General features: G+C 52.8%; 11 protein-coding genes across 11 annotated transcripts; 4 read left to right on the top strand and 7 right to left on the bottom strand.

Annotated features, from left to right (window-relative positions):
- Window positions 1–502: 502 nt before the first annotated feature.
- Window positions 503–1,698, bottom strand: POSPLADRAFT_1073772 (hypothetical protein; the record flags this gene model as incomplete). Its single annotated transcript, XM_024482638.1, has 5 exons — window positions 503–690; window positions 747–810; window positions 866–1,297; window positions 1,352–1,428; window positions 1,489–1,698. The coding sequence occupies 5 exons, from the start codon at window positions 1,696–1,698 to the stop codon at window positions 634–636; spliced, it is 840 nt and encodes a 279-aa protein (XP_024340940.1). The 3' UTR covers window positions 503–633.
- A 128-nt stretch (window positions 1,699–1,826) lies between these two features.
- Window positions 1,827–2,766, bottom strand: POSPLADRAFT_1039310 (hypothetical protein). Its single transcript, XM_024477525.1, has 5 exons — window positions 2,721–2,766; window positions 2,616–2,669; window positions 2,465–2,548; window positions 2,258–2,394; window positions 1,827–2,198 (listed from the first exon to the last, which is right to left on the bottom strand). Exons 1-5 carry the CDS (start codon window positions 2,749–2,751, stop codon window positions 1,998–2,000), a joined length of 507 nt encoding a protein of 168 aa, XP_024340939.1. The 5' UTR covers window positions 2,752–2,766; the 3' UTR covers window positions 1,827–1,997.
- Window positions 2,767–3,670: 904 nt separating this feature from the next.
- POSPLADRAFT_1045259 (hypothetical protein) lies at window positions 3,671–4,391 on the top strand (the record flags this gene model as incomplete). Its single annotated transcript, XM_024478719.1, has 3 exons — window positions 3,671–3,784; window positions 3,842–3,968; window positions 4,030–4,391. The coding sequence occupies 3 exons, from the start codon at window positions 3,671–3,673 to the stop codon at window positions 4,389–4,391; spliced, it is 603 nt and encodes a 200-aa protein (XP_024340938.1).
- A 1,307-nt stretch (window positions 4,392–5,698) lies between these two features.
- Window positions 5,699–6,975, top strand: POSPLADRAFT_1138309 (hypothetical protein; the record flags this gene model as incomplete). Its single annotated transcript, XM_024484890.1, has 7 exons — window positions 5,699–5,871; window positions 5,925–6,026; window positions 6,077–6,122; window positions 6,181–6,270; window positions 6,322–6,456; window positions 6,529–6,723; window positions 6,775–6,975. The coding sequence occupies 7 exons, from the start codon at window positions 5,699–5,701 to the stop codon at window positions 6,973–6,975; spliced, it is 942 nt and encodes a 313-aa protein (XP_024340937.1).
- Window positions 6,976–7,033: 58 nt separating this feature from the next.
- Window positions 7,034–7,684, bottom strand: POSPLADRAFT_1138508 (hypothetical protein; the record flags this gene model as incomplete). The annotated part of the gene is made up of 3 exons (XM_024484914.1): window positions 7,034–7,449; window positions 7,509–7,559; window positions 7,609–7,684. 3 exons carry the CDS (start codon window positions 7,682–7,684, stop codon window positions 7,034–7,036), a joined length of 543 nt encoding a protein of 180 aa, XP_024340936.1.
- A 504-nt stretch (window positions 7,685–8,188) lies between these two features.
- Window positions 8,189–11,250, top strand: POSPLADRAFT_1137627 (hypothetical protein; the record flags this gene model as incomplete). The annotated part of the gene is made up of 13 exons (XM_024484809.1): window positions 8,189–8,317; window positions 8,374–8,533; window positions 8,599–8,683; window positions 8,740–8,852; window positions 9,004–9,118; window positions 9,185–9,297; window positions 9,354–9,544; window positions 9,617–10,017; window positions 10,071–10,210; window positions 10,262–10,530; window positions 10,592–10,706; window positions 10,758–10,985; window positions 11,042–11,250. 13 exons carry the CDS (start codon window positions 8,189–8,191, stop codon window positions 11,248–11,250), a joined length of 2,268 nt encoding a protein of 755 aa, XP_024340935.1.
- Window positions 11,251–14,142: 2,892 nt separating this feature from the next.
- On the top strand, window positions 14,143–16,179 carry POSPLADRAFT_1179753 (hypothetical protein). The gene is made up of 3 exons (XM_024488694.1): window positions 14,143–14,393; window positions 14,453–15,040; window positions 15,097–16,179. Exons 1-3 carry the CDS (start codon window positions 14,178–14,180, stop codon window positions 16,126–16,128), a joined length of 1,836 nt encoding a protein of 611 aa, XP_024340934.1. The 5' UTR covers window positions 14,143–14,177; the 3' UTR covers window positions 16,129–16,179.
- Window positions 16,180–16,463: 284 nt separating this feature from the next.
- POSPLADRAFT_1054753 (hypothetical protein) lies at window positions 16,464–16,791 on the bottom strand (the record flags this gene model as incomplete). Its single annotated transcript, XM_024480556.1, has 2 exons — window positions 16,464–16,628; window positions 16,696–16,791. 2 exons carry the CDS (start codon window positions 16,789–16,791, stop codon window positions 16,464–16,466), a joined length of 261 nt encoding a protein of 86 aa, XP_024340933.1.
- Window positions 16,792–17,350: 559 nt separating this feature from the next.
- Window positions 17,351–18,202, bottom strand: POSPLADRAFT_1045255 (hypothetical protein; the record flags this gene model as incomplete). The annotated part of the gene is made up of 1 exon (XM_024478718.1): window positions 17,351–18,202. The coding sequence occupies one exon, from the start codon at window positions 18,200–18,202 to the stop codon at window positions 17,351–17,353; it is 852 nt and encodes a 283-aa protein (XP_024340932.1).
- Window positions 18,203–20,088: 1,886 nt separating this feature from the next.
- Window positions 20,089–21,131, bottom strand: POSPLADRAFT_1054751 (hypothetical protein; the record flags this gene model as incomplete). Its single annotated transcript, XM_024480555.1, has 3 exons — window positions 20,089–20,466; window positions 20,530–20,893; window positions 20,968–21,131. The coding sequence occupies 3 exons, from the start codon at window positions 21,129–21,131 to the stop codon at window positions 20,089–20,091; spliced, it is 906 nt and encodes a 301-aa protein (XP_024340931.1).
- Window positions 21,132–21,732: 601 nt separating this feature from the next.
- On the bottom strand, window positions 21,733–22,292 carry POSPLADRAFT_1045254 (hypothetical protein; the record flags this gene model as incomplete). The annotated part of the gene is made up of 4 exons (XM_024478717.1): window positions 21,733–21,770; window positions 21,822–21,886; window positions 21,951–22,185; window positions 22,244–22,292. The coding sequence occupies 4 exons, from the start codon at window positions 22,290–22,292 to the stop codon at window positions 21,733–21,735; spliced, it is 387 nt and encodes a 128-aa protein (XP_024340930.1).
- Between the last annotated feature and the right edge of the window lie 297 nt (window positions 22,293–22,589).

The following is a 22,589-nucleotide window of genomic DNA, read 5'->3' as shown; positions in this document are numbered from 1 at the left end:
TATGCGCGCACGGGCATCACGGTAGACCGTCAGCATAATGATACTATCGGGAAATAGACTAATTACTCGCAAGCTCTCGTACCTGGACACATGCTTTTGCGGATGTAATGACACTAACGAACAACAAAAGGCAGTGAGTAGGCACAACGGTTCCACAAAATTAATGCTCCCGAAAAGTGGAGTTAAGTTTGGTGTCTCGTCCACAAAGCTCAATACTATGACGGGAAGTGTGTCTTACAATTCAACCTGTGATGTCTAGCGCTAGCTGTTCAACCCACCACTTGCAACCACCCTGCTCACTCAGATACACCTTATTTAAGCTTCCGAGGACACGCTCGCAATCGACGTGCATAATCGCGGATCTGTCAGAAGGACGGCAGCTGTGCCTATTTCACTCTCCTGCTTAGAATTACACTCGGATCTTGTCAGTATCGTGAGGTATTCTTGTGTCACTTTTGAACTGACACAGGCGTGACCGGGCACTTCGGCCGGAACCTCGGTGAGAATAAAACCCAGGCAAAACGCAATTCGTACTCCATACATGAACAGTTATAAGAAAATGTCGCAGAGCGGGGCAAGGTTAGCAACGCATTGGTAATGCGAAGAGCGAAAATTTCGAGCCATGACACGAGTTTACTCCATCTCGTCGCTCGTCCTCCAACGGAGGTTTCTCTCGTAAAAGTCAAGTAACTACACAACTCCAGTCAGCACGTATGTGACAGGAGTTCAGAGCATCTTCTACTTGCCTTTCGTGGCATTTTCTCCTTGCATAAGGTGGAGCTTTCCCTCGCACGACCTTGGTTATTCTTTCTGCAATGTGCGTCCAATTCGCTTGAGCTACGTTGTCATGATGTGTAGCACTCACAAAGTGAAGTAAACTAGGAGCTGGCCCTCAGCATCGCGCTCAACAGTGTCGATGGAATCAACAATGTGCTCCCAGGTGGCGGAATTCTTCCAGGTCTTCATGTCACGGAATACGGGGACATCCTCATCCTCATCCAAGTCCATGGGGGAAGCAGCCTTGGCGGACTTGTTACCTGTACTCTTCCTGGCCCTTTTAGGTACCTGCTTCTCGACATCTTCATCTTGGTCTTCTTCCTTTTCCATAGGCTTGGCCTTGGATGGCCTTCCACGCTTCTTTGGTCGTGTATCCTCAACCTCTGAGCTTTCTTCTCTAAGAGTCGACGACTTGCGGGGTTTGGCCGTGGATGCCTTGCTAGCTGTCCCAGCTGACTTTCGCGCGAACTTCTTTTGTTTGTGGTTCCTCCAGTAGTCGTCAATGAGAACTTGGGCGTTCCTGGCGCGATGAACGCGTGAGGCTGCATGCAGACGCAGATGAAGGGAGACTTACTCTGCATCCTTCTCGTCAACCCAGCTATTATTCTCCTCACTATACCCCTTCCATTTCACGAGATAGCCCATCCTGCCCTACATTTGTGCGCCACATGTTAGTACTAAGCCGAACCCGGGGAGATGCATTGAACGTACACCATCGAAAGTCCCAAGCTTTGCATCCAAGATTTTCTCAATCTCATATTCCTCTTCTTCTCCTTCCTCCTCACCTTCAGACCCCTCGTTCACCTCAACATCTTCCTCCGGCTTCTTCGTCCTAAATGCTTTCGTGGCACTGACGCTCTTTCTGTTGGACTTCGTGGCTCTCTCGCTGTCGCTATCAGATGCGGCCGCAGCCCTAGGCATAATGACACGTGTATTTGCTGGTATAACGACAGAGTAAAGAGATAGAGGGAGGCCAGGATATGGCTTGAGACACAAAAGACGCGACCGTGCGAAGTGGCCGCGAGGCGCGTCGTCCGTAAAAGGCTAGTGGCCCGCCGCGTTTCTCGCTCGGCAAAGTGGGACTTCAATATACAGCTACGACATACAGGTGCGCGATTATGGATGCGAAAGAAGCAGAAACAAACGAGACATGACGCATGAGCAAGGGGTCATTCAACGAGAACACCAGTGGGAACGGGACTGTTCTACCAAATGCTTTTTTACTCTCGCTCCCGCCGACGCGACGGACTCGCGCTGCGCCCGCGACCTCCACGACCTCGGCCACCTCTTGGTCCGGTGGGAGGGGGCCTGACAAATGCGTAGTCACACTGCAGGCTCTGCTCCAGGAGGCTGGTGCCAGACGCGCCATCAATGGCAGCCTGCGCATCTGCCATTGTTTCGTATTCCACCAACGCGTATCCCTGACGTGAACTCGGAGCATGAGTCATCAGGGTTTGAAGAGCACAAAGGTTAAACGCACCTTCACATAACCTGTCCTTCTGTCAAGGTTCAGGTGGAGGTTCTTGATCTCTCCATACTCGGCGAACTTGTCCATAACGTCCTCCTCGGTTGCCTCTTCATGGACGTTCGCCACCATTACAATCCATCCCTCGACGGCTAGGAACGTGGCATGGGAATGTTAGCTTAAACGCTGTGCTCTCACGCATGCTGCATACGAATCACATACAGCGCGCAGCCCGTGTCTCTAACGCTTGCGAGGATTCCACACGGTCGAATGTCTGCTCCGAGGTCACTGCACTTTCATTTGCACCTGTCAAAGTAGACGTTATTCGTTTAGGATTGAGTTCCATTTATCATGTGGAAAAGATAGAACTCACCAGCAGCGCTCTGGAAGCCTCTGCCCTTGCGCCTCACAACGCCACTATTACCGGCTGAAGGATGTTTCCTCAGTGGATGAATGGAAGCCCATACGAAAAACATACCGTCATCAATGTTCATCTCATCGTCGGACATTATGGCGGGGCGGTCGAGGCAGTGGACTTAGAAGAAGCAGTAGCGCCTGTTTACGCGTTGCGCGACGGTCACGGGCCGTGCCCGGCGACATGCCGGCCAGTACGGGGAGTCCCCGGGAAATAATGTGACAGGTGTGACAAGAGATTGGAGACGCCTGGTGCTGTTCAAGTTTCAGGCTGAGGGCGGAGGGAGTCTCAGAGTCCGCTTGCCAGCGACGACATGACATGCCTGGGATGGCTACTGACTTACATGAGAACGACCATTTGCTCGGTACTCGGCGAATGCTTCCTACGATGTGATCTTGCGCGAACATCTCGGGCGCGCTGTGTGTCTGACGAATGTGTCGCGTCTAGTTGACCTGCGTGTGGAAAGCCTATCTGCGCTTGTCCATTATTCATTTATTATCACAGGCTGCGAACCCTCGGCAAAGCGTAGTTGACGTGACTACATATGCTCCTCTGCACATGAACTCATGGAGTTGCATGCGGGTCCTCCTCTTGTCATCAATTGTCGGACCTGAATGGAAATTCACTAGTTGCGCGGAACCAGATGGCCACTCTTGGATACAGAGTGGGACTATGATGGGATGCCATACTAAGCTAAGCCATGTCCAACTCGATTGTTCCAGCTCACGGTTATTCGCGCACCCAAATTTGTGCCTGGTATCATGTTTTACGTACCATGCTCTCCCGTTTCCGATCTGGGTCTGCGTGAGTCACCGTTACTTCTCGTTCATCGTACCCTGATCACGCCTTGAAAATTGCGTTGATGGGCCATATACTTTCTTGTGAAAAATTCGACAGACGGGCCTCCCACCTCCACCGGAGCGTCATAAAAGGAGCTCACAGCATGACGACCCTCCGCCGCCGCACAGCGCACACCCGCCCTGCCATCCGTATTTCCTCTCTACTTAGCTGCAATGTCTGCGCAGTCTCTCTCGTGCCGTTCCTGCCTCGTATGCCGCCAATCCACAAATATGTGGTGCAGTCGATGCCAAAGGGCTTGGTACTGCTCACCTGAACATCTTCAGAGCGTATGTGGCGGTGTCTTCTCAAATACCTTAGTACTCTACTGACACAATTTACTGTAGGATTGGCCACGCCATCGTCTTGAATGTGTATCGATAGACCCCAGCCAAGCCCATTCGATCTCCACGCCACCCTCCGCGCAGCAAGGCCTCATTTCCGTCATGGCCATCTTGTTCGCACCCGAAGAAGGTCCATATGTCATGGCTGGTTACCGTTACGCGCTTAATCGCTAACTTGAATCTGGCACTAGATCGCTCTCGAATGATTACCGTGCCATGCCGCCCGCAAGGCACGGCTTCCCAGGGAATATGCCCGTTGCCGCTCGTGCACGACTACTTCAAAGAAGGCACTCCGAATACCATCATTCTCACACAGGGTCTCAACGGCGAACCGCTGCGTTTCCCACTGCACATTTGGTACTGTCCCAAAGCTCTTCAACGTGGCTCGCCTGTCAACCGCGCCATTCACCGCATCACGTCCGGTGCCGCCGCAAAGCCATGGTGTGGTACCGCGATTGTCCTCAAGTTCAACGGTTCGCGGAGACAGGGTTATGCTGATGCCGGCACGAATGATCTAGCCGCGTTATCCGCTTATTTCCTCGCTTACAAGTGATCAAAGTAAGTAGGCCGGTTCAGCGTCTTGCCCACCCGAAGTTCACGACTGACATTCTCCTTTGGCTCCGGCAGAGCACTTGTGCTTCTTGCTTAATCAGGACAATCGTTCAATGTGCGGACACTAGACAATCTTCGCAGTCGCGGACCTATCTAGTTTCAATATGTCTTTAGGACACCCAAAATATGCCGTGTTGGCAATGACGCGTTGTTTAGTACACAGTACCAGAATTGTATCGGACTGTTTTTGCAAATGGTGAATGCAACTCGTGGTGTCCGATCTTGCCGGCGTGAGTATTACGGCAAAGCACAACGTAACAGCATGCTCGCACCATGCTACTTTTACCCGTGTGTAGACAATGCTGATCTCGCCTGGGTTGGCGAAAGCGATCACATACCTCTGGCAGACACCTTCGGATCGTCTGCTTAATCTCGATTATTCTGATGGACGCCAAAATACGGGACCGAGTCGACACCGCAGAAATAACGCTGTTTGAAACTGTCAAACTCCCGAAGTCGTGGAACGAGCTACATGAGACAGCCAGAGACAGCCGAGCGTCAGAGCCTGAGTGCAAAGTGAGATGCTGGCGTCGACTTCCAGCGCTGAGCAGTCCAACCCGAATAGTGAACAAGAGGCAGGCAGTTGCTGGCGCGACCGGACAATGACACCATACCTTAGACGGCAAAAATGAACTGCATTGTCATGCAGAAAGAACCGAATGTTCTTCTTGGTTACACATGGATAACTAGACTGGAGGTTGGTCCCTAGATGCCTAGAAGGGCCCGATGGGAGAAGAATCAGAACTTCGGGGTAGCCGCAGTCGTGCTACATGTGGGCCACTTCGGGCGCGCACGGATGTATCGTAGATTTACATCGTTACATCGAGATCGCAATCGCCGAGGGTCCAGGGCTAGATTTACGAAGCTGTTTCTCATCTGGTAGGTCCTGGGATGTACCTGACCTTGTGTTGCAACCAGGGACAGCAATGCAGAGCACCGCGATCTACCACGGAGCGCCTGGGCTTTTGCCAATGAACAAGCGGCTATTATGCGGCATGACGGCTATTCCCCGAGCATATTTTGGTCAGTGTGTGCACATTGTGGTGGCGGAGAGATGTTCAAGCCGAGCGTGGGCGCTTGAACCTTGAGTGACAGTATTGAGACCAATTCTGACCAGAGGTTATTTGCTCTAGTTGTTCCGAAATTAGGGTTCTCTGCCGAACTCGCCGGCCCGCCGCCGCCCGCGAACCTTTACAACTCGATCGCCCTGTTTGATGCACGCGCATTGGGTGACTTGAACGCTTCAGCATGATTGCGTTCGCCTCCTTTGCACAACCACCGCAAGATGCCATATTCCCGCGACATCATCCGGACGTGGTGGATGACATGGATGTAGACCTTGGGGAGGACGACTTCGAACGCGGTTATCAACGACTGACTTGCCCCGGCGAGCCCATCACGTCTTCTCAAGCATTCATGCGGTGAGCCTATCGTATACCCGTATTGGAGAGACCCCTAATGTTGTCCGAGCTAGAGGCCATGGAACATATGTAGATAATGAAGAAGTTATTGCTTCTGTGGCAGGCACCATTGAGCGCGTGAACAAATTAGTCACGGTACGCGCAGTCCGGAGCAGGTGAGTAAGACATCTGTGGGTCGATGCGTGACCTTGAGACGTTAATTCAGGTACAACCCGGAGGTCGGTGATTTGGTAGTGGGGCGAATAACAGAAGTGAGTGTGGGTCCACTTCGACGGGTTATCTCCGCGTCATGTAGTGTTGTTACCTTAGGTCCAGCCTCGTCGATGGAAGGTGGATGCGAACTCAAGGCAAGACGCAGTTCTGATGTTGTCATCTGTCAATTTGCCAGGAGGGGTACAGGTAAGCCGGCAAATGAAGCCAAGATCATGTACATTACTTACGTCCGATAAGCGCCGCAAACTGGAGAGCGACGAGTTGCAAATGCGTACGTTTTTCGAGGACGGTGACCTCTTGGTTGCAGAGGTGCAAGCTTTCTTCGCCGACGGTGCCATGTCTTTGCATACCCGCTCGCTGCGATACGGCAAGGTATGCTTTTTCTCGCACGCATGTCTCCCGACGTCTCAGTCGTTGATGGACGCATGAACCTCATCATGTCAGCTTCGTAACGGGCAGTTGGTCACAGTACCTCCGGCTTTGATTCGGCGGCTGAAGTCCCACTTCATCTCACTGCCGTGTGGTGTAGACCTCATCCTCGGCCTTAATGGCTACATATGGGTTAGCAAGCATATGAGCCAGAGCCAACAAGAGGGAGATGCATTCGACGGAGAAGCGGTATATTCGAACCGGAATGATGTGAGTGGCTCATCTGACACACAAACAGCCATTGACACTGCCGCTCGTCAGGAGATTGACGGCGCGACGCGCATTGCTATATCGCGAGTCAGCAATATCATTCGCGTTTTCGGTGCACACTTCATTCCCTTGACGGATACATTGCTCCTTGAGGCATATGAATGGGCGGTTGAACAGGAAGGCGACGTGCGCGACTTATTGCAGGAGGACGTCGGCGATGCTCTGGTAGCTACTGTCACTGCGCACAATTAATATGTTACATAACCATCTGTCGTGGGGCGGGTCTCCAATTGGGAGGTACATTGAACATTCATGCGTCATCTTCCTCAGCGCTTGAGCCGCCCTCATTCTCGTCGTCTATATCCTCATCATTCTCATCATTCTCATTCTCATCGTTTTCTTCCTCGTCCTCACCATCATCAACCATCTGTGCCGCCTGGATCGGCGGCGGCTGAGGAGGCGGATGATTAGCAGTGGCGCCGCTCGCCATCTTACGTGCCTGTGCTGCCTTCTCGGCTTCTTCCCGCGCCTCATCCACAGGGAACAGTGTGTCTAGTGCGAGATCTTTCCAGCGCAGCGAACCGTTGACGCCACCACCTGAGTACCCCATGTCCTCAAATAGTGCTCGCGATGAAGGATCATACGGCCGCCGTGGCCTAGCAGCCGGATGTTTTATGTTTAACGGATTGCCGTAAGGGTACGATGGGTGCACCTGGGAAGGGAGAACTATTATGGTGTGCCGCTGAGCGACGCGATTACCACGGCTAGATGGCGCATATACGCACCGTCCGAATCCTCGGGATTTGGAGGCACCATGTGGGAGGGGACATCCACGTCTGCCGCTTGCGATCAGGGCCCGGCGAAACAGCACATGGAAACCCGCACCGTCATCAGAAAGCTCGCCTTTGAGGTAATCCGGAGTGCCGATGGTGTCCAGAATCTCTAGGTCGTGCTGGGTCATATGCAGGTAGCAGTACGTGAGATCCTACGTGAAACGCGCATCAGCTACAGCGATCAGGTCGGAGTGGGAGCAGACATCGGACAGTCATGGAGAATGGTTGTTGCTGGAGGCCTGTCCCGGAGGAAGAGGCTGAATGCAACGCGGCGTATTGTCAGGTAAGGCCCAAGTTGGCGGTTGGTGCGAGACGCGTGTGTGGCGTGGGATCCGGCGCGATGATCGACTTGGAAACACCTCGGTCCCTGCTCCAAGTACTAGTTACCCGCTATCTGCTACCAGCGTGATATCATGAGCTGCGCCAACATAGCACTTTCGTCCGGACGCTGAGCAATCGCGGGGGGATCGCGGGGTAGCCGGGACGTTCTCCGCTGTTTCGAGCGAGCGTATCAAGTACGTATTATTCAGCGCCCAAAAACGCAGATAAGTCGCAACAAAATCATTCTAACTCTCATCCTCGGCGTCCAGATTATACAAACAGTTGGGCTAAAATCTTTGCGCTGATAGCTAATGGCGCGTGTACTCGTTCTGAGCTCTCTGAGCCTTACAGGGATCTCGGCTATACCATCCCTGAGCTGCGTACAATGGTCCGACGACGGCCAGCTTCTATTGCAAACCCGAAATGCACTATATATAATGGTCCTCACTCTTCTAGACTTATGCCTAGCGGCCGCCCCTGATGTCATTTCGTACAGAGTCCCGAGATGGGCATAAGCTTAGGCACGCTGACATCTGCCATACGACAGACTCCGGACGCGCGGAACGGACAAGGGGGCTCCAGGCTCTTCCGATGGCGCAAGACCGTGATCTCTCAGAGGGGGGGCTGTACGCATCAATGGCCCGTCGATTGCCAAGGTAACTTGTTACATGTAATAGTACCGAGACCTTCATGGGCTCACGGAAAATTCATTCTCGCATAGACTTTGCAGCGGTCTCTCTGGGATCCATTGATCCGGTGCTGAGAAGAGTTGCAGCCTCTCCAAGTAATGTCACTGCTGATGCTGGGTAAAGATTTCCGTGTCTTTTGTGGAACCAATACAAGCATTCTGACAGACACGTAGATGTCTTCTGGCTGTGCTTAACTCTAATATGGAGCTAGCCATATGGGGACCTGTGAAAAACAGGCTCATAGGAGAATGGACCCAGGCAGGTCTGTTTTTAATAATGGACATATGTTTAACCTGCGATTCGCCGAGCAGCTTTTGGACATAACTGCTGAAATGCGTGCAAGATATGCAGAGAATGACAAACTTAGTCTAGTGCATGTTCTGCAGGTGCAATCGACCTGTATGTATGCTGCGCTATCATTTCACCGTGTGACTGAGATCCAACAGGTATCGAGTGGTCCTCTCAAGCCGATTTTGGTCTTTCACCTGCGCCGCAAATAGACGGCTCACTCCTTGCAGTGGGCAATAGAGCGGGTTCTGTGAGCTTTATACGGTGATGATTGGCTCACTACACAACATTGATGGTGGTGACTGACTGCTTGACGGTGCGCAGGCTGAGTGTCAACGTTGACGGCACTTATGAATCCCGTCCGGTGGCCAACATTACACTGAGTGACAGATGGCTGACTCACGTCGCCTGGTCTTCGTGGAGACTGTCTGAGAGTCTCAAATGTACGCGACTGGCAGACCCGCATGCTTGCAGCTGAATACATCTATATGACATCTAGGCGAAGCCTTCGTGGCATGCGGCGTGGGTGATGGTTCCATTGTTCTCGTCAAGGTTGTCCAGGATGTCCGGCCCATACCCGCTGCCGCGGGATTCTTCCCGATTTACGAATTGCAAGCAACGTTCGAGGTCCTGGATATCAGACCATCCGATAGCAATGGTCGAGGTATCACCGGTATGCACTGGGTCGACGTGGGAAGCAATGTGAGCGGACATTTCATAGACGCGCTGCTTTGACGACTCATGCAGTCGGTATCTCTTGAGCCCGTTCTGGTATTTTTCACAGCCGGATTCGTTCATCTCTATTCGCATGTTAACTCCGATGAAATCTGGTCGGGTGGCCGAGCAATCCCGCTCCATACCACGAGCCTGGCCGTCAGTTCCTCCACACTGTGCCCTCCTTCTGGAGTCACCTATGTCCCCAGCGACGATATCCTCGTTGTTTCTCTCACTGAAGGATCATTCCACGTCATTTACTCCCTGTCGACTGAACCTACCGATGTCCCTCCATCAAGCAAAACCACATGTACGAGTACGGAGATGTCCCGCGCATGTCGTCTCGCATGTTCAGAAGTAGAGGCCGAAACCTTGTCGTGGAAGGACGTGAACCGTATTCACGGCTTCGCATCCTATGATTATCGTGGAACTTACGTTTGGCTGCACGAGTAAGCTCCTCGAACTTCATCTGTCACATACGTACTCTAATCTCCGAATGAAGGATATGTCAACCGGCGGACTTCAGTTACAAACATGACGCGAAACACGTCAGTATGTTGGTTGTAGCTCATCTACAGGAGGAGCCGGGAGATGACGAACTCGTTGGGTATATCCAACACCGTATCCGAAGTTCGAAGGCTTGTACGTAACAATCCCACCACCTACAAGACTGCCACCGACTAATCTACACAGACACGGGACAGACGCCCGTAGCCTTACTCCGTCCCGACTTCTTGCATCTGCGCGAGAGCAAGAAGCTGTCACGGATATTGCCTGATATCATCCGTGTACTGGATTCCACGTCTCCAGGTGACGTAGTGCAATTTGAAGTTGCGGACTATGAGGGGGAATTATCGGCCGATATCCGCAACGAGTTCATGAAAAGTCTGTCAACACATCTCTTCGGGTGGGATTCTCTCTTCAGGCAACGCGCGCTGTTAGTTCTGGGAGAATTTTGCAAGGTATGACAACAGTTCTTTCATCATACTCTACTGATGGTTCCTTTAGACGGTCCTAGCCGAGCAGCTGTCGACTCAGAGCCTCGCAACTGCCTGCAGTCACATAGTCTCTAGGATATGGTGTCATGTTCTTCACGCGCTGATCCGACATATGAGAGGCATATTCAGGCTGGTGACCGGTATGCTTGTCTTGCAGGTTTTGAGGAAGTATATTCTCATTTTTACATCAGCTGCGGATGTCCCCTTCTTGCTCAAACTTACTTGGAATTCCACGCTTCCATCTATGCCTACAACTCTTGTCCAACAAGCTGAAGACCTCAAAAGATTGATCAGGACTGTCGTACCTCACGAAGCATGTTCTGACCAACAAGGTTTGAGTGACCTTTGCCCGGCATGCCATACTCGGATTACTATCGAGGATATATCAACGGCAGCATGTCCCAACGGCCATGTTTGGTGTGAGATTCCCAATGCTATGCATTTGCAACCGGCTCACACATATTTATCCATCTAGCGAGATGTTCCATAACGTCATTTGTTCTTGCTACGCCTGTCGTCCGAACTTGCATTGGCTGCCATCGCAAGGCATTCCTCCCGCCCTCGCAAATGACTGACCCGCGCTGGCTCCCCGTCGAGGTTCGGGATAGTTGGCTGGTCGCGGACTTGCTGGAAGCTGTACGACGGTGTCTTTACTGTGGCAACACCTTCGTGACGTTGGTGTGATCGGATCGGCCTCGTGCCCCGAGGAGTGTCTTCGGAAGCGTCGAATGTGATCGAGTTCTTTCCACGATGGAACGATCCACACAAGGTCCAAATTGTGGGCTCATCCGGTCACAGTGTGGATCGACAGCGTCACACGCTACCCCTGCCCTCCCTGGGCGGGTGGGATGCCTCACGCCCAGCGCCTATCCTTCGCATTGCATGGAGGCCCAATCGGTAAACTTCCTCGTCGTTAGCATGTGCTCGACGCAGGTTCTGTTGGCGTACGCGACATAGAGCATTCGAGACCTGCTATCGTTCCGTAAGTGTGCGCGATGAATTGCGAAAGCTGTCTGACCTTGGTCCCTGAGCCGCCGCTAGATGGACGCCGTGGGATGTGGGAACTACAGATCGTGTTTGAATCATCTTCTACTTTACGTGTGATCTCCGCGACATGACAGACCCGAGGCTGCCAGCTTTGGAACGAGCTTAGCCGGACGTTCCGAATCATTGTATGGGAATGCTCAACCACACCCGCTGAAACAATGCACTGAAACACAGATGCATATGGGGTTGGTATGGGTGGGCGATGCTATCCCTGCACATCATCCGTGGCACCGCACGAGCTAATTACAGTACAGATTTTTCACAATCATCGTCATGCGGATGGACTGCGGTGAGCCCATCGTGTCTAGTCTCGACCAGGTGGTGACAGATAGACGCACGTTTAGGTTATGGCGCAAGCCACACGTTTGTCCTTGGCCATCCGCTCATCTCGAGGAACTTTCCTGCGCCTTTCTAGCGACGTACTCCGCCATATGGTGTATAGGCGACCACTGGAATCTGGGCACAAGCTTTACGAATATCACGCGTTACTACGCGATGTCCAAATGACAAATCGGCACGGTATGGTCGCATGGTGCGCACACTCGCCAGATTTGTGGACCCCCGCTGAGGGAAAATGATCGGTGTCTCATAACTTCACCGATAGCAAAGTGCGTCGGGACTGACGCCCTCGGAGTAAGCGCTGTCGTCGGAAGTTTCCACGACAGATCGTCACCGATGGCGCTTGCTTCGTGAACTAATGGTGATGATGTTCCTTTTGCAGAGGCGCGAGAGGCCAGTCCGGTCAGAAACGCCTACCTACATTCGTCTCTACCGTTCTGAGCGCGCTGTGCCTTTACTCACTCGTCCATGCGGCGACTCTATCAAAGCGGTCCGCCCTTGGTGAACGTTTGGTGTCCAATGAGTTTCTGTTTATTAAGCTGACCGTCGCGTGTAATCCTGATCTCTAGCCTTATGAGCGCCTCATGATCCGCACGCCAGCGCACGTTTCATCTCCATTGTACGTATGGGTACGTATGGGAAGACGACTCCACGTCCTCACATGTATGATTCCCGGCCCCTCATACAGTCTTTCCTATCGCTCTCACAGGCCGTGCCGAGCCAGTCACCTCGTAGCGTTGTTTATGTGAGCGATATATTGGGCATGGGCATTCTTGGAATGGTCATACGGTTGTCCATAACTAGATTCTTGTCATGACCCTGAGATGTGAATTCACAAGATGGTTCGGGTTGGTGGGACTGACGAACGTTCCATGTTCCAGTATTCCCGGTCACAGGCGTGCTCCATCCTCGATTTGTGACTTTCTGCCAAGAAACTGCGATAAAGTACCTCCAGAAATGTCACAATTGGCATCACTTGTTACCGAGCCCTGCCGGCGAATCTGAAGAGCCTCGACTGCAAGTGGGTCTGTGAAGTACTACAAACTTTCAACGCCGTTCACGGATTCGTCTCGCCAAAGGTTCATCATCAGACGAATGCGTGGATGGTTTATTGGAACGGGCTATGCAGGTACCGTCAAACGAGCCGTTCCGAGGAACAGGGAGTCCGCGTAGCAAAGGCGCGGGGTGTTTCGTCAACAAGGCGCTACTTAAATATAGTATTGATAAACTTATCCGTCCCTGACCGGGTACTGGTTAATGAGCGCGGCGGTTTGCCTGTCGGCCGCAAATCCCGACTTCAACATTACTTGGGCAAACAACCCACGCAGTCTGCGTACTGGTCTGAAAATCTGTGCTGGATATTCTACGTCTTGCGCGTCGATCAGCCCTCGTATGTGGAAGACAGACGTTCTTCCACAGAATACGGAAGTCCGTAAATTAGTGTTTGAAAATATGTGCTTTTCTTCAAGTTGACAAGCCCTTTACACCTAATATCGTACGTGTATAGTCCGCGGCATACACTCGGAAATTTGGTCATGGGACGCTTGTAGCGCACTGGTGTGGTGTCCCCTGCACGTTGTAACTTTGATAAAGGCTGCAATAGCGGCGCCGGGGCATCTGAAGCCACCACATCTATTTCCTTTAATAGTTATCGCCCTGCCTGTTTTAGCAGCAGTGACTTTCGCTCGTGATGTCATAGGGATACGGCTGATCGAGTTTACTGTCGATCTTGAGCGCTTCTTTCGCACATTCGAATGAGTTTTGCCGGCGGCTCCCGCTTTTCATACTCTTGACACAAACCCCCAAGTTCCCCTCCACTCTACTCTGTCTCTGGCATCGTAGAGCCGTTCATTTATGGCATTCTTACCGAAATGTAGACACCACGCATCAAGCCAGGCGTTTACACAGACATTACACTGTAACGGTAATGTGTTGTATGATACTCATCGTCCTAGTCCTCTCTGCCCAGCGTGAGGTGTACCAAGTGCTGCCGACGCAACAGCAAGAGCGTATCCAGGCTTTGCAATACTTATTCAAGACGGCGCTTCCGTGCCGGCTTATATCTCGGCAGCTAGAACTTCCCATCACGGGGTCCCTCAGGACTCGGTGTTCCACCAGGTACACGCAGCATATATAATCTCTCGTCATATCGCTGCGATTCACGGTGCACTCCCTTGTCTCCCACGTCCTCCTCCCGTTGTCTGTCAGCGGAAACGACGAGCAAAATGGAGGGCTACGACCTGAAGGCAGATGCAACCTTGCCGTCCGTGGTAGTCCCACCCACCGCTCGCCGGAAGACAAGGGTCATGTCCATATTCTCTATGCTAGCCTATCTACTTGCTGGGCTGTATATCATATACAGTGTACAATACAAGCGCACTACTCGACCGGCCGTCGAGAGAGAGTTGCATCGGGCGGAGCCCGACTTCGATTGGCTCTCCGTGCGTATCAAATGTCACTGATCTTGACCGAACCACATTGATAGAATGCCTACCTACAGCTCACACCATCAGAAGACATCAATTGGACACCCTGCTTCTCTGAATACAAGTGTGCACGGATTATCTTGCCCCTGGACTATCTGTCGCCGCCTGGTGTTGGCCCGAATGTCACTATCGCCCTTCAGTTGCTGCCGGCGGCGGACAAGGAAAATTATCGCGGTACCATTCTGATCAACCCTGGTGGTCCAGGCGGCGCTGGCACCGACCTGATCAAGCGACGCGGCAAGGACATCGCGCGCATTTCTGGTGGCTCTTACGACGTGCTGGGCTTTGATCCGCGTGGGACGGGCGCGAGCACGCCGTCCGCACAATGCTTCGACTCACAGTCACAGCTCGACATCTGGGGGATCCAGGCAGGGGCCCAGCTGCTGAATCTGACCGATGGCTCGGTCGGTATGGCTAGGGCACGCGAGCGGGTGGTTGGGCAGATGTGTGAGAAAGCCCTGGGCGGGAACGGGAGGGAAGACCTCAACGGGACAGTGGAGGAATGGGGTGCCGGACGGTTTATGAGCACCGCCAGTGTGGCGACGGACATGCTCAAGATCACGGAGAAGCTTGGGGAAGAGAAGCTGAAGTATTGGGGTTTCGTGAGTACATCTTACAAGAAAGCGAGTTGTCATCGCTGACTTAAGACCATGCGCAGAGCTATGGTTCCGTACTCGGGCAGTACTTTGCGGCAATGTACCCTGACAAGGTCGGGCGACTCATCATCGACGGTGTTTATGACGCATACAACTACCGTGCCACCCTCTGGAACACCAACCTTGTAGACACGGACGCAGTCTGGGCATCATTCCACAACTTTTGTTACGAGGCCGGCCCGGAACAGTGCCCTCTTTACGAATCGTCGCCTGCGGATGTTCAGGACAGGGTGACTGCTATCATCAACGGTCTCACAGCTGACCCCCGCGCAATCCCTTTCGCGCCAGGAGGACCACTGGTACTCACGAAGAAGACACTCCACAACTTTGCATTCCGTGCCGCCTACAGTCCTGTCATCAACTATCCACCCCTGGCTGACATCCTGCTAGCTGTCGAGCAGGATAATCAGACCGCGCTAGCAGCGGCGGCACCCAAGCTCGGCGGTGGCGTGCAGTGCAAATGTGAACAGTCACTACCCTGGCTCATGGACACCGAGGCATTCTATGCCATTGCATGCGGTGACGGCGACCCCATCACCTACTCCGATGAAGACTACGCCGAATGGTTCTCCCACCTGAGCGAGACCTCGGAGTTTGCCGCGCCTATCTGGGGCTTTGAGTACCTGCGCTGTTCCGAATGGCGCATCCGACCCAAGTGGCGGTATATGGGTCCGCTCGCCGCGGAGAAGACGGCCAATCCGGTGCTGATCGTGTCCCCAACCTATGATACTGTGTGTCCTCTAACTGATGCGCGCGCGGTACACGCACGGTACGCTGGTTCTGGGCTGCTGGTGCAGAACTCATACGGCCATTGCTCCTTGGCCGCACCATCGCTCTGCACTGCGAAGCACATTCGTGCATACTACGAGAATGGGACGATTCCTGAAGAGGGGACAGTTTGTGAAGTGGATGAGTTGCCGTTCATCGGTCAGGTTGGCGGCGAAAAGATAGCAGCGATGTCTGTGGAGGACAGAGAGCTTTTGGAGTCTTTGCGAGCTATGGCTGAGGAAGTACCGACTTTTGGGCACTTCTGATTTGTTGTACATCCATTTGGCAGACATGAAAAATGTATCCCTCATCTGTAACGTGACTGACCGATCTCCGCAACACTTGATTTCCCCACTAATTGCAAGTGCCTGTACACCAGCTGTTAGTCAGCAGTGCAGGTGGGCCAACTGTGTCGGGATGCAATGTGGTTTAGAGTAGTCCGGCAAGTCGTTCAGTAGCGAGGTAATGGGCGCGAAGGTAGGGTTTACATGCCTTTGAATGGCACTCATGAAGCTGCAAGCCGGATGAGGCGCATTGTGGCAACGCAGGTTTTTGAGATGAGGGATACCGACGTCTCACGCAGACAAGAGTCCACTGCTGGTCAACTGCCCTCCCTGGAGTCTGATGCTTGTGAAGCTGCGCCCGAGACAGTTTGCACGCGCTCGAATAGTTCACGTTTGCGAACGGACTCCTGAAGATCTTGCTCTCTCTGACGCATTTTCTCGCGGCGCCTTTCATCGTCGCGCAGAACACCCTGGTACATGGTCTTTGAAGCGATGAAATGAATCTCAAAGTGAGCACGCGGGCTAGAAGATGCAAGTCGATAATATTACCTCGCGCTCGGATGTCTGGAGGAAATGGACACCCCAGATGATGACCGCAGAGGCTAGCAGCGAGCTGACGAGAGTGGCCTTCGCTATGCGAGACATGCGCGACTTGGAGGCTGACTTGCAACGGGAGAGAGCAAGCGCGGTCCGGGATTGGCTGGCGAAGATCAAGGCCACACGCGATGTGGCGCGCGTCCGACATCGTCCGACATCGTGCCACAGAAGGCAAGTGAGTAGGTTCATCCTCAACTCCCCTGTCGCTCCTCGTGGACCCTGCCCGTCAGACTGCAATGGAGGACCTGCAAAATTGGTTGTGCCAACGCGCACAACAGAATACAGGACATGGTTTACGTCGGATTGAGAAGGAAAACATCGTGGGATAGCACTGGTATGTACATCGTCGTGGAGGTATCGTACAAGCGCATCGTCGGAATCGGTGATTTACAACAACAGAAGTCCGCCAGTAAAATGAGGAAAACTGACGTGAGTGCAAAGATACGAGAGAACTGTAACAGGTGCGCAAAGCATTTGACAACGAAATATGAGACAAGCCCGGGCCCTTGGTCATACAAGGAATGTAATAAAGTCTATACGAACAGTACATCAATGAACTTGTATCGTTATATACGGCATGATAAACTTACCAGCTATTCCACAGGTTTCAGTCGAAGGATAGGCGACGCTTCATGCTCGGCCTGAGAGGGGGAGGCAACCCGTGTACGCCTTCGCCAGCAGCTTTCGCTCGCGTGCTTGTTGCGAGTGACGATGACGACTGCTTCTCTGCCTCATCAGTGAGAGCGTGCTTGCTTGCGGTCAGTCGCTCTTCGACCAGCCCGCGCACGTAGTCGAGAACCTCCTCTTCATCAAAGGCCGCGGAGGGGGATACTAGCGCCATATCGTTGCGGTTGCTTCGCGGGGTCATTGGGCTGCAGATGGAGGAGTTTTCGCTGAACAAAGAGTCGGTAGGTGACAACGGCGGGGTCTGGGGGGACGGGCTCTCGAGGAAAGTAGCAACGGTGTCATGCTTTTGGGCAGCGGCCACGCGACGCTTCTTCAATGCACGCAACGCAGCCTCGGTATCGAGTGAGAGTGGCGAGAGGGAAGGCTTCCTCTCGCGCATGGACGGTGGCAATGGCTGGAATCGTGATTGTGAGTCCGTCAGGACGTCGGTGACCATCATCGCGAACTCGGAAATGGTATAGAGACTGTGAATCATAAGCTTGAATGTGAACTGATGTTTGTCCGTCAGAGTGGCTTTGGCCGGCGCTGCATCGCACCGAGCAGCATCGGTCTTGGGCGTCGGGCGGGCGGGCGGAGCGACGCGTCGGTGGATATGTTCCGACGCCACGGACGATGCGACAGGTGTCGAGGGCTTGAATGAGGACATCTTTCTCGACCCCACCCCGATCTCCTTCGCAAGGGAGTGGTACTCGATAGAGCTACCAGAGGCAAGGCGGGAGAAGAAGTCGGAGAGCTTGGCATGGTCGACCATCTTGGTAGCGGAGCTGCTCATTTTCGCTATAGGGGTTGTGGGGAGATGGTGGTGGTTTGAAAGAGAGGTGAGCGACGCGCTTTCAGCCACAAGTTGTAGTCCCGCTTTGGCCTGGCGGTTGAGCATGCTCCCTCACGTGCTCAAAGGCCAAAGCACCTTGTCGCCACAAAAGGGTGGGAACTTTGTGATGGCCCAAGCTCAACGCAGAGGCCTTGTATTCCGGTATAGCCAAAAAGGTCATATCGCCTCTGTGTCCGATAAGCCTCTCACTTACCGTTGTTGAATTACAGCGAGGAATCTAAGTCCTCCCGGGAATTGTCTAAACGACTGGTTGGCTCTCTCAATTTCCTTTGTGTTACTGTTTCCCTATGATACGCATCGTCGGGATCCATACAACAGAAAAGCAACCTAGAGCAGGTTCAACAGCCCCAAAACTTTCACTGTGCCCTCCACAACCTACTCGTTCGGCTCTGATAAGGGTGTAATCACCGACACAAATTTTCAGTCGAGCCATCGAGGCATCTATGTCGTTGTCGATATGTCAAATTGACATGCGTATAAATTCAAGGCAGATGTCTCAACCTCATCATAATTCTATGTCTTGCGCATCGAATCGTACCATTGTTTGTATTCAGTATTAATCCTTCTGCCATACCCTTGCCTGACAATTTGTAGGTTTGAAGACAGGCCGCGACCAATTTAGCAGCAGGAGCCATTGACCTTTCAACAGATATGCTCAAATGGCGTGCGACTCATGACATATACAGCCTAGTCGATGACGCATACGGTGTTCAACAACTGAAACCCACATTTACTGGAGGGCCTGATCAAGACGCTTGCGATGTCCGCCTGTTCAAAGCAATGCGCATTTGCGGAAAAGGATGCGTCCTTCCTCATTGTGTATCTTTAATACACTATTGCTATCGTTTGGTAGTGCGTCGTTGCCATTCATCTTGCGGACACGAATCTGTCCATCCACCCCGCTCGACTGCGCCCGTCGTCCTCAACGGCCAGAACGTAGCTACGGCGTCTGTAGTCCACAATCCAACATTGCGCTAATATTGCCCGACCATTTCAACTTGCGTATCGCCCTCAATGCAATGGACTTGTATCAAGCGACTGACACCACATCCTCTGTTCCGCGAGTGTTCGTGTTTCACCCCAAGGCTATTTTGAACTGCAAGGATACAACTTACTTCTTGCCCGCATTCTCGAGCCTCAATTTTGCGCGTCTGATGGTTCGATTATTCACACGAAATCCGTGTCTTATTGAACCATTCATATACTGTAGCTTTGCGTCGTTGACATCGAGCAATGCCGGCCGGTCTGCATCATCACCTCGCATGTACTCATCCCAATACACCATCGCCCACGCGGCGTTGTCGGCTCCGTCGACGAAAATCAGGTCCACGCGAGATAGTAATACATGTGCTGCTTTTGCCGTCACCTTCGAGGGATCTCCGATATTTGGCCTCCGTTCCCTGGAAAAAGTACTACCATTTCCGTCATCTGCATGAATCTCGCCTACGAACATCGCGAGATCGGACGCTGTTCAGGTGAGTGCGTGTAGTGATGGTCATCGTGATCGTCCTGAAACCTCATGTAGGCGTCTGTAGGGCGGGGTGGGAACGATCGGCCACGGCATAGTCGTAATGAGCAGAAGGCCGACGCCCGCTCGCCGCACTTCGGACAATCCACACCGCATGGATTGGCTGGAGATCTCTCCCACCGCTGGAGATGATACTTCCATCAGCGCGTGTTACCAGGCAGCCGAGCGACCATACTATCTTTAACTCTTTGACAGCGGAAACATTAGCAAACATGCCCACAAGAACGGAGAAGCAATAGCAAATCATCATGGAATAACTATCTTCCCCGACCATTCAATATCTGGGTCGTACGAGTCTTCACCACGGCGCCCGCCTAACCTGGACAGCCCCATTGGCTCTGCGCACCCACGCCGTCGTCATCCGCGCTTGAGTATCGTCACCTGGCTCCGACTTGGCGAAAAACGAGCTCCAGGTGATTGTCTTCATCGAAGGCAGGGATCGCGCCATCCACGCGCTAGCGACGAGCTCCCTCTTCCTCGTTGCCTCTTGGTGCCCGGTCTTGCAAAAAGTGCAGAGGTCAGGGCCGTATGGCGCCGTCAGTGCGTCCCCAAGGCTCTCCATTTCGAGACCGCGATGCACCAAGTGTTGGTGCAGGACGTCCACGTCCGATAGGAAGATGCCGAGAAAGAGATGTTCGAGCTTCTTGAGGGGCTTCAGGGCGTCGCCGAAAGCTGCCTACGTCCCAGGACCGACTACGCGTCAGCATATATCGGACTGGCAGACGTGCAAGAAGGCTACCGCGAGGTTTTCTACGGTGAGATAGATGTCCGGGACCGGCGAGTGCACAGCGCAACTCGAGGATTCTTCATAGCAGAGCCAACAACACTCTTCGTCCAGTCGGTCAGTACAGGTCAAATCCAGCATTTCAAGAGCAGGGAAACGAGAGGCGATAACAGAAAGCAGTTGTGTATCGATGCGAGGCAAGAAGGTCAGTCTGAGCTCGGTGATAGTGGCCGGCAGGTGCACGAAGAGCAGTTTGGTACGGTCAGTCTGCGTCGCCAGGCCGTCAGGAAAGAAGTCAATCTCGACGACTTGTAGTCGGTCGAATTTTGCTAGCAAGTCAGGTTTTGTCGACAGGGTTTTCGTTGAGCATTCTAGATTGCTGTGTGTATGCGCATATATGCGTCAAGCAACGCCACCTTTCGCGCAAAGTATGGGGGTTGTGACTGGACTGACCGGACCCATGTGAACATGCCGGGTATCTGGCAGCACCGCTCAAAGTGCGCGCTATTGCGCGCATACAGTCTGTAGAAGAAGCGTCGGAAGGCAATCTGGCGAAACTGGTATGAGGCAAGCGAGAAGCTGGCGATTGACGAGAATGTGTCCTTGTCTGTTAACATTGCGGCGGTAATTTCGTCGAGCACTTCAGCCGGTACGTGCTTGAAAGTATTCCCCCGAGGTGAAGCGACTTATGCAACGAATCGACGCGGTTGGAGACTTGCCTTGGTGCCTTGCTTCGCGCTCGTCCTCGCGGAAGGCGTGATAGAGAGAACTCGGTTTACTGAAGGCATGCTTTTTTGTTTGACGTTGACAAAAGACTATTACAAAAGTCAGCAAGTATGGCTTCAATAATCAAGGAGTGAACTCAGCATGAACTTGTAGACGGGAGCAATCAAAAAGAGGCTGTAAGTGATCGAGACACGATCGACTGGGAGTCAACACGTGATGTCATAGCAGACTTCCCGAAACTCCCGAGACACACCGAACGGTTGAGCGCAGCACGCAGCAATTTGCGAGCGAACTCATAAACACAACTTGCCTCAGGCATAGCGATTCCGGCCAATAGACAGGAATACATTGGTGTTATACAAGTTGCCCAGAAGAACAGGTGTTAGATAAGATATCGATACCTTGAAGCACGGTAAGAGACAAATGACAAGGAGTGAGGGTCCATTCAAAACAACACCATGGTACACACAGCAGATACAGGAGGCATCAGCATCACAGTCTCGTCACAGCCTTCGCATCCAACGGCATTCCTACGGAAAGGGTGTGAGTCGAGCGAGTGGGCGTCTGTGAAGGATACGCACCAGAGGGGTCGATGCCGTTGGCTGCCAGGATCTGATTCTGGCGAATCAACCTGGCCTGGTCGAAGCTACAGACAGATCGAGAGCCATTTAGACATTCGGCACATGTGCAACACACACAGTTGTACTCACTTGACCCGTTCACGACGCATGATGTCCAGCACCTCCTGCGTACCACGTTCATCCAGCCCAGCCCTAGAGTCCCCGTCCCTGATGTTCGCCTCAATGTCGAACGACGACGACGTCAGACCCGCATTGGCTTGGTCAGCAAAGGTGGACAAAGGAGCGTAGTGGCCGAGTCTTGGAAAGAGAGACTTGACCGGCTCGGGGACGTAGGGGATGAGGTTGGTACGGTACCGAAATGTCACTGCGCAGATGTCAGCTTACTTTGGACCACGACGAGCAAGGAGGTGGCGGGTACGCACACATTACCAGTAATGCCGACAGAGCGAAGACGGACAGCCAGAACAACATGCTGAGTTCGAAGTCTTATAGGGCGGGGTGGTTGCTGCGAGGGTCAGGATCTGCCGACGGAAGCATCGCCCTCATTGGTTCCCCTTGTTTACCAAGCGCTTGTGAGTGCTCCATCAGTTTCTTTTTGGAAGTTTGCCACGTGCAAGAGGGCCAGACTCGGATCAGCATCCTGGAGTTGTTGGTCCTTGTACTGCTTGTGAACGTACCCCCTGAAATTTCTTGGTCTGCATTTGTAGTTGCAGCTGCCCTGGATATTCTACCCAGGCTTCTTGTTTGACTTAAAGCGTATGCTACCTT

Source organism: Postia placenta (genome assembly GCF_002117355.1).
Source record: "Postia placenta MAD-698-R-SB12 unplaced genomic scaffold POSPLAscaffold_4, whole genome shotgun sequence".
NCBI classification, from domain to species: domain Eukaryota; kingdom Fungi; phylum Basidiomycota; class Agaricomycetes; order Polyporales; family Adustoporiaceae; genus Rhodonia; species Rhodonia placenta.
This window is presented reverse-complemented; position numbering and strand designations above follow the sequence as displayed.

What these genes read in the sequence shown, in the direction of transcription:
- POSPLADRAFT_1179753 (XM_024488694.1), top strand. Translation starts at nt 14,178, where the DNA reads ATGGAGGGCTACGACCTGAAGGCAGATGCAACCTTGCCGTCCGTGGTA. An exon ending in CCGACTTCGATTGGCTCTCC is followed by an intron (nt 14,394 to 14,452) that starts GTGCGTATCAAA and finishes GCCTACCTACAG; the next exon opens with CTCACACCATCAGAAGACAT. An exon ending in AGCTGAAGTATTGGGGTTTC is followed by an intron (nt 15,041 to 15,096) that starts GTGAGTACATCT and finishes GACCATGCGCAG; the next exon opens with AGCTATGGTTCCGTACTCGG.
- POSPLADRAFT_1039310 (XM_024477525.1), bottom strand. Translation starts at nt 2,751, where the DNA reads ATGTCCGACGATGAGATGAACATTGATGACG. An exon ending in AGGCTTCCAGAGCGCTGCTG is followed by an intron (nt 2,549 to 2,615) that starts GTGAGTTCTATC and finishes CTACTTTGACAG; the next exon opens with GTGCAAATGAAAGTGCAGTG. An exon ending in AGAGACACGGGCTGCGCGCT is followed by an intron (nt 2,395 to 2,464) that starts GTATGTGATTCG and finishes CCACGTTCCTAG; the next exon opens with CCGTCGAGGGATGGATTGTA.